This window comes from Oncorhynchus nerka, linkage group LG7, assembly GCF_034236695.1.
Source record: "Oncorhynchus nerka isolate Pitt River linkage group LG7, Oner_Uvic_2.0, whole genome shotgun sequence".
Lineage (NCBI taxonomy): Eukaryota > Metazoa > Chordata > Actinopteri > Salmoniformes > Salmonidae > Oncorhynchus > Oncorhynchus nerka.
The window spans coordinates 73,593,500-73,602,597 of NC_088402.1; the positions used below are offsets into that span (position 1 = coordinate 73,593,500).

Consider the following 9,098-nt stretch of genomic DNA (forward strand, 5'->3'; position numbering starts at 1 on the left):
TGTACACTCCAAGCCTGTAGGTGAAATGTGCTATTGTGGTTTTATACAAGGCCATATATTAATCTTAACCTGAACAAAGAAATGAAACAGTGGTGTGAAGAAGATCATGTATGAATAATAGTGGATCAATATATTAGTAATACGTTGTATTCTTGTTTGGCAGTGTACACAGATGGTTTGAAGGATCCCATTGACGTGAATACAGGAACAGGTGTATTTATTCCTGAGTTCGATGTTAATCTATGCAAGAGACTAACAAATAATCGATCAGTATATTCAACAGAAATGGTCGCAATAATTTTTGGATTGCAATGGATAGAGGATGTGCAACCAAGAAGAGTATAAATATGAATGGATTCTGCATCTGTTTTGTGTAGTTTAATATCTGGAAAATCAGAGCGAAACAATTTATGGTTTGAAGTAATTGCGATTTTGTTAGAATTACAAAGAAATGGTACAGAGGTTTTGTTGGATTTCTGCTCATACAGGAATCAATGGAAATGTTATAGTAGATACTGTATAATTGAAAAGAAAGCAATGTAAATTTAACAAAGTGGATATGCAGGAGCAGCTTGGTAGAGGAGAGGTTAAAACATTGATCTGAAAGACTGGGTTGGATTGCTGGCAAAGGCAATAGGGTGCCAGTTCTAAGGGGATACATTTTTATAGTACAAGGAAATCTGTATGGGCGGTAACCTAGTGCCATGTAATGGGAACAGAAGGGAGGAAGTTATGTTGAGTAGGATGTTATTAGGGCATATGGGATTGAATTCTTCTTTGAAATTGACATGGTACTGGAATGTGTGATGGGTGTATGGTAGAGGAAACGGTTGAGCATGTATTATTAGTCTATTGTGAACTGAATGATGTATAAAGGGAGAGTTTGTTTGATAGGGTCAGGGGGTGGGGGGTTAGGTAGGTTTGTATGGAGCACAACACTGGAGCTCCCCAGGGGTGCATGCTTAGTCCCCTCCTGTACTCCCTGTTCACCCACAACTGCATGGCCAGGCACGACTCCAACACCATCATTACGTTTGCAGACGACACAACAGTGGTAGGCCTGATCACCGACAACGACGAGACAGCCTATAGGGAGGAGGTCAGAGACCTGGACGGGTGGTGCCAGAATAACAACCTATGCCTCAACGTAACAAAGACTAAGGAGTTGATTGTGGACTACAGGAAAAGGAGGACCGAGCACGCCCCCTGTCTCATCGACGGGGCTGTAGTGAAGCAGGTTGAGAGCTTCAAGTTCCTTGGTGTCCACATCAACAACAAACTAGAATGGTCCGAACACACCAAGACAGTCGTGAAGAGGGCACGACAAAGCCTATTCCCCCTCAGGAAACTAAAAAGATTTGGCATGGGTCCTGAGATCCTCAAAAGGTTTTACAGCTGCAACATCGAGAGCATGACTGGTTGCATCACTGCCTGGTACGGCAATTGCTCAGCCTCTGACCGCAAGGCACTACAGAGGGTAGTACATACAAGCTGCCTGCCATCCAGGACCTCTAAGCTGCCTGCCATCCAGGACCTCTACACCAGGCGGTGTCAGGAAGGCCCTAAAACTTATCAAAGATCCCAGCCACCCCAGTCACAGACTGTTCTCTCTACTACCGCATGGCAAGCGGTACCAGAGTGCCAAGTCTAGGACAAAAAGGCTTCTCAACAGTTTTTACCCCCAAGCCATAAGACTCCTGAACAGGTAATCAAATGGCTACCCGGACAATTTGAATTGTGTGCCACCCCCAACCCCTCTTTTTACACTGCTGCTACTCTCTGTTTATCATATATGCATAGTCACTTTAACTATACATTCATGTACATACTACTTCAATTGGGCTGACCAACAAGTGCTCCCGCACATTGGCTAACCGGGCTATCTGCATTGTGTCCCACCCACCACCCGCCAACCCCTCTTTTACGCTACTGCTACTCTCTGTTCATCATATATGCATAGTCACATTAAACATATCTACATGTACATACAGTGGGGCAAAAAAGTATTTAGTCAGCCACCAATTGTGCAAGTTCTCCCACTTAAAAAGATGAGAGAGGCCTGTAATTTTCATCATAGGTACACTTCAACTATGACTGTTTGAGGTTGTGGACAGGTGTCTTTTATACTGATAACAAGTTCAAACAAGTGCCATTAATACAGGTAACGAGTGGAGGACAGAGGAGCCTCTTAAAGAAGAAGTTACAGGTCTGTGAGAGCCAGAAATCATGCTTGTTTGTAGGTGACCAAATACTTATTTTTCACCATAATTTGCAAATAAATTCATTAAAAATCCTACAATGTGATTTTCTGGATTTCTTTTCTCATTTTGTCTGTCATAGTTGAAGTGTACCTATGATGAAAATTACAGGCCTCATCTTTTTAAGTGGGAGAACTTGCACAATTGGTGGCTGACTAAATACTTTTTTGCCCCACTGTACTACTTCAATCAGCCTGACTAACCAGTGTCTGTATGTAGCCTCGCTACTGTATATAGCCTGTCTTTTTACTGTTTTATTTCTTTACCTACCTATTGTTCACGTAATACCTTTTTTGCACTATTGGTTTGAACCTGTAAGTAAGCATTTCACTGTAAGGTCTACACCTGTTGTATTCGGCGCACGTGAGAAATAAACTTTGATTTGATTTATTTTATTAGAAATGCAGGGTTAGGTAGCTAAGAGTTCGACTTCTGAGTGGCGCAGCGGTCTAAGGCACTGCATCTCAGTGCTAGATGTGTGACTACAGACCCTGGTTTGATCCCGGGCTGTATCACAACCGGCCGTGATCGGGAGTCCCATAGGGCAGCACACAATTGGCCCAGCGTCGTCCGGGTTAGGGGAGGGTTTAGCCGGGGTAGGCCGTCATTGTAAAATAAGAATTTGTTCTTAACTTACTTGCCTAGTTAAATAAAGGTCAAATAAATAGAATATACAGGTAACTGCCCAAATAAAGGAAACGCTTGAGTAAACGAGGGATACAAAGTATATTGAAAGCAGGTGCTTGCACACAGGTGTGGAATTAACTTCCCATCATGCTTAGGGTCATTTAAAAAAAATGTGTGCCCATTATTTTGTTTACCAGGCTAGAAAAAGAGATCTGGGACTTTTGAAAGAGGGGTGATTGTTTGCACACATTTGGCAGGAGCTTCAGTGACGAAGACTGCTCAACTTGCTGATGTAACACGATTTGCCATGGCCTTCTCAGTCCCCAGGTGTCAACCCAATTGAACACTTGGGGGAGTTTCTGGTACGACGCCTGAAACAGAGTTTTCCACCACCATTAACAAAACACCAAATTATGAAATTTATTGTGGAAGAATGGTGTCGCATCCCTCCAATAGAGTTGCTGACACTTTTCTTGTGGCTCGTGGTGGCCAAATGACCTATTAAGACACTATTGGTGTTTCCGTTATTTTGGTAGTTACCTGTAGTAGTAGTATAGGCAAAGATTTGTATAACTAACTCAAGATAGACCAGAGCCTGCCCTTTCCAATGGGAGCAAATTAATCATAGAGGGCAGAACAAGTGAGGAGGTGGGCAGAGCCAAGCACGAGCTAGTGAGATACTATTCGTGTTCTAGCATTTATTTGCATATTTCCGTTAGGGAACGCCTACTCTGAAGTGCGGGTATGCAAGAACTCAATTCGCCCTTGCGCTCCTTCTAAACAACGCAATTGTTCGGCAAATGGTCAAGTCAACCAAACCCTTCCACTCTGTTTGTTACAGATTCTAGTTTTGGAAACAGAAAACTGTATGGAGATTAAATATTTAATCGATGAGAAAATTAGCGTCATGTCGGCTAAAATCCATCTTTCTCCATTTTCTCCCACTACCCGCCACTGGGCTTCCTCTCATCACCATATTTGGTAGTGAATAAAACCCCTATCAGATGCTTCACATGTATAAAGCAGGTAAAATATCAGGCTCATTGTTTCATCTGTGGTACCGTGACTGGTTTCACACTCCTGTACCATAGGTGGCAGTGTATGCACCTTTCAGTTAGTTGCGATCTTTTTACAGTCTATGGTTGCGATCCCTTAATACATTTTAAAGAATAAGACGAGTTCGTGGGGAAGATCTCATTTGTATCCTCCTCGCGTCCTCTCTCGGCTCTCAAACTCATTGGAGGAGAAAGCCAGAGGCACCGCCCTTCTGACCTTCTCCTCCAATGGGTTTTGAGAAGGAGACGAGGATGCGAGGTGTTCAATTTGAGATATTCCAATGTTCAGGCTAGCTAGCTACATCACAACTGTGCAAGAGCCAAGACACTAACGAAATAAGCCGCCGGGGAACGGCGAGAAAGTATCTACAAGTTTTAACATTTTTGAGTAATTTGATTTATCTGTTGGAAAATTAAGACAATGTAAGTTCAAAAGCATGTGTCTTAAATGGTTAATGGTCAGTAAAACTAGCTAGATAGCTAACGTTAGCGATGATGTCGTTGTTGAATGATGGGTGTGTTTGATAGCTAGCTAGCTGTTGTATCGGTAGCTAACAGTTCCGGATTAGCTAAAATGAAACTCGATTTTTTTTATACCAACGTTAGCGGTATAACGTTAACATAATAGCTATAACTAATGTTAGCTCGTACTTAACTCACTGTCAACGATGGCCAACTCGTTTAATATAATTATAGCTAGTTTAGCTAACCCGATAATTTAGCAGGGCGTAACGTTAGCTAAAGCTTTGACTAGTTAGCTAATGTTATATAAATAGTTGTGCGTGTCTTAACTAAAATGTAACGGGTTTCTAGGTAATGTAAAATAAGCAAGTTTAGATGTCTTTGTCTCCTTCCTTAACGTAACTTACATTCTCATGTCTTCCCTTACCAAGTTAACGTTAGAAGATGGCTGTGAACGTTTACTCTACATCTGTGACCGGCGACAACCTTAGTCGCCATGATATGCTTTCTTGGATCAACGAGTCTGTACAGATGAACTACTCCAAGATTGAGCAGTTGTGCTCAGGTCAGTAAGATGACGTCTGGGTCAAACCAGAAGTACGTTCATTGGCATGGCTAACTAGCTTGTGATGGCTGTTGATCCGATGGCTCGTTCAAAGTGTGGTACAGTTATTTTCGATCAACCTTTTACTTGGAGATACTTCATTCGTTTTAGATTCTGAAGGCACCTGTGATTTATAAATTCATGTTTTCAGTTGCAGGTGGAACTCCAAAAAAACGGAACATTCAGAAAATGTATAAATAGTATTTTTGCTACATGTGAAGTTATAAGCCGACATGGCGACCAGACATCTCGTATTTCCCATCTTTGCAGGAGCTTGTCATTTCTAAGCAAAGCAGTGGTAGCTGCATGTCGAACAAGATGACAGCACTTGACCCAAACAAATATTTGCACACATGCGATAGGCCATTTCTCACTTGATAGAAAAAGTGAATTGAATCTTTCTGAATGTTCATTTAAAAAAAAAAGTTCCACCTGGAAACTGAAGTTTAAGACACCGGTGCCCTCAGAATTGAGAACAAAGACAGTATCGCCAGGTGAATGTTGGTTGAAAGTAGTGGTACCGTATTATCTGCTCGACCGCTAGTTATGCGCTGGAAGTTTGAGCCTGCTTGGCCGCTAACTACACCACCATCAGCCACAGGTGGCTGGTGTCACCTTAATTGGGGAGGATGGGTTCAAAGTAATGGCTGGAATGGTATCAAACACATGGTTTCCATGTGTTTGATACCACTCCATTCCAGCTGTAATTAGCTGTCCTTCCCTCATCAACCTCCTGTGCAATACCCCATATATGTATAGGCCTATATTTGAATCTACCACCATTTTAGAAACTACTCACCGTCTAGGGAAATTGTACTCCCCACAGTAGCTTGGGCCGTCACGGGGAATGTACTCTCTTGTGGCTGAATGGAAGCAAGTCCCTGCAGCAATGTTCCAACATCTAGTGGAAAGCCTTCCCAGATGAGTGGAGGCTGTTATAGCAGCAAGGGGGACCAGCTCCATATTAATATCTGTGATTTTGGAAGATGTTCGATGAACAGGTGTCCACATACTTTTGGTCATGTAGTGTACCTTGCAGTGGGTTGGGGAAAGGTAATGGCAGGAGCAGAGTATTATAGCCTATAGAAGTTGAAACTTGATTAGCTGGTAATTGAATTATGTTATCACATTCACACAGGTGCTGCTTACTGTCAGTTCATGGACATGCTTTTCCCTGGATGCATACCATTGAAGAAGGTTAAATTCCAGGCTAAACTAGAGACTGAGTTCCTCCACAACTTCAAACTTCTACAGACCAGTTTTAAGAAGATTGGGGTTGACAAGGTGAGTGCATAGTTGTTTTTTTTTTACGTCTGTGTACTGTTGGCTATTCAGCTATTCCTACATTTCAGCCATTGAGATTGTGACACTTTTTAATATATTTCCAGATCATTCCTGTTGATAAATTGATAAAAGGCAAGTTCCAGGACAACTTTGAGTTTGTGCAGTGGTTCAAGAAATTATTTGATGCCAACTACGATGGGAAGGAGTATGACCCGGTCAGTGCTCGCCAAGGCCAGGACACTGCTCCTACTCCCAACCCAGGACAGGTCGCACCCAAGCCCAGGAAGCCCAGCACTGGTGAGGGAGACGCATTTATAATTTCTAACATTTTGATTGTATTCTAAATACCCAATTGAAAATATAGCTGCAAGCAGCAATGAGGGGTCTAAGTCACGTTATAATCCAAGTTACTCTGTCAGCTGGTGGAACAAAAAAAATATTGATCCAGTGTCTTTGATGCTTGGACCTGTAAATGCATACTGTATGCATTTCTATTTCAGTACAGCCCCACAGCTCCCCACCTGTTATCAAACCAGCTGCGAGAGTCGGTAAGGTGGTTTAATGGTCAAACGGATCTCCAATGGGCACCTATGGTGGGCTGTCATGGTCACTGTGGAAAGGAATATTGCTGTATGGCTAGACACTGGAGTCAGTAGGTGTTAATGTGCAGTTGTGCGTCTAAGGTTGAGGGCATACACAGTCCACAGCTATATTATTCTCTTCTATTTTTTTAACTGATTTGTGTTTGATCTAGCTCCCATGAGGTCTACAACAACAGTGACCAAACCCCCGCCCAAGTCAGCAGGGAGTGCCTTGCGTAGGCCCGGAGCAGCAGGGGATGTGGAGAGGGAGGAGCTATCCCAAGAGGTATGGTCTTTCGGAGTGTCAAAGCTAACATAAGTTGTTTTGATGAGACGGTGAGATTTCCCCTCAATCTCCTGTATGGCTTTTTGTGTGCTAGTTGAATAGTTTATTGAAATTGAAGCTTGTTTAGTTGTAACATGAACATGACAGCCCCGCCCATTCATTCTCCTATGACTCTATCACTCTGCTGCTCTCACTTCAGGTCAGTTCCCTGAAAGCCACTGTCCAGGACATGGAGAAAGAGAGAGACTTTTATTTTGGAAAGCTGAGGTCCATTGAGGTCATCTGCCAAGAAGTGGATGGAGAGGCAGATACAACTATGCAGAAGATTATGGATGTTCTATATGCCACTGATGTGAGTGACACCTCACCAGAATACTCTCTTTGACACACACACACAAACAGTTGAGAGGCTCAGTGTTCATTTTCATATAATTTTTAGCTTTGTATTTGAATATTTAAATAAAAATTGTTTCCTGCTTACAGGAGGGGTTTGTTATTCCTGATTCCGATGCTGAAGGAGAAGAACCAGAAGAGTTCTGATGAAAAATGGACAACTCTAGTCCATGCCATAATCTCTCTCACACACACACACACACACACACACACAGGTTAGTGAACACACGTTTGCATGTGCATGCATACGCACTCGTGTGCTCTAATGAACATGCACTTACTCACACATACTGCCACTGTGGATTAAGTTGCCTTTGGATCATACACTGGCTGCCCCCTTGGTCCAAGTCTTTGTTGGTCCAAGTGTTTTTTGGACCATAATACTTTTCAGAGAGCCTGCTGATCCAGCCGCCAGAGAAGAAGAACCCTGGATGAAATTCTAATAGGGCCATTCCTTTCTGGTTTCTTTTCTGCCTTGTTCTTATTCTGGCCTCTGCTGTGCCTTTCAACCTTGGCCTGTTACTTTTGAAATATGTTCAGGTCTTTCTATTCCTAATTTCCAATTGACCTAAACAAAACTGTACTAGGTGATTTTGATATATTTGCAAATATGATTAATTATTAAAGATATATGAATATGTTTACTCTGCCAATGGAAATTATTGTAATTTTTATGGTATGTTTACGCATATTCATTATACTTGAGTTCAAATTTGTGGTTTAGGCGATCAGCATTTGTATTTAGTTTCCTGTTTATCTGGGGAGGTATTCATCACATTACTTTTTTTTAAGTAAAAAAGTAATGTTTTATTGATAACCTTTAAATAAAATACTGTACTTTTTACTTAAATGCTAAATTATAGACTCATTCTGACATTTGTGTGTTGTATGTAGGCTAGTTTTACACTAGGGACTAGCATCTCTACTGACCTATGTTCTAATTTACTTCCTCATGTAAGGCAAAGACCGGATGTATGGTTGCCTGTCCACACTGAAGAAATACTTCCTTCTAGTCTACAATAAGAGCAGAACTATACGCTCTTAGCAGAGGAACTGAGAGCTGTCTTTTAGACCTCGGGAGTCTGTTTTAAACTTGGGAGCAATATAAGGTTTCCATAAGCATCTCTTGTCTTTAGAAATGAAGTATTGATTGGAGAAATTAAATGTTTTTAGGTTGAAGAAATAACTTGTTTTGACAAGTTTTATGTTATTAAAAACTCAAATGTATAAATTTTTCTAATTCAATTTCTTTCTCCATTAAAATGTCCTGACAGACTTCTGCATTGCTATTGGCAGTTGGTCCTTGGTAGAGTAACTGCAGAAATCAAAACCGAAATAGTGATATTGGCTGATCATTAAATATAAATGTAAACATACCCAGAGTAAAGGGCCATAAAAACAATAAAGGTCTAGAGCCCCACTGTGCGTGATGGGGGACCCAAGCAGAGATGTTGGTAGCAGGGTGGTTTTTTTGGGTGGTGTTGATGCTGCCATCATTGAGCAACAGGGCAGCCCTTTGGATGGGCCCGATGCTGTTCCTGATGGGGC

The 9,098-nt window shown here is 41.8% G+C and overlaps 1 protein-coding gene across 2 annotated transcripts; it reads left to right on the forward strand.

Moving 5' to 3' along the window:
* The first annotated feature begins 4,213 nt into the window (after positions 1–4,213).
* On the forward strand, positions 4,214–8,407 carry LOC115132361 (microtubule-associated protein RP/EB family member 1-like). Of its 2 annotated transcripts, XM_029664943.2 has the most exons (8): positions 4,214–4,363; positions 4,834–4,967; positions 6,145–6,290; positions 6,395–6,587; positions 6,791–6,838; positions 7,045–7,157; positions 7,357–7,509; positions 7,641–8,407. In XM_029664943.2, the coding sequence occupies exons 2-8, from the start codon at positions 4,847–4,849 to the stop codon at positions 7,695–7,697; spliced, it is 831 nt and encodes a 276-aa protein (XP_029520803.1). In that variant the 5' UTR covers positions 4,214–4,363; positions 4,834–4,846; the 3' UTR covers positions 7,698–8,407. The 2 variants fall into 2 exon arrangements, with proteins under 2 accessions (XP_029520803.1, XP_029520804.1); XM_029664944.2 differs by lacking the exon at positions 6,791–6,838 and having other exon boundaries at positions 4,216–4,363.
* Positions 8,408–9,098: the final 691 nt, after the last annotated feature.

Excerpts from the sequence above, each read along its gene's own strand:
- LOC115132361 (XM_029664943.2), top strand. The coding sequence starts at position 4,847 with ATGGCTGTGAACGTTTACTCTACATCTGTGACCGGCGACAACCTTAGT. Across the intron at positions 6,839-7,044 it reads CAAACCAGCTGCGAGAGTCG|CTCCCATGAGGTCTACAACA; the intron begins GTAAGGTGGTTT and ends TGTTTGATCTAG. Across the intron at positions 7,158-7,356 it reads GGGAGGAGCTATCCCAAGAG|GTCAGTTCCCTGAAAGCCAC; the intron begins GTATGGTCTTTC and ends CTCTCACTTCAG.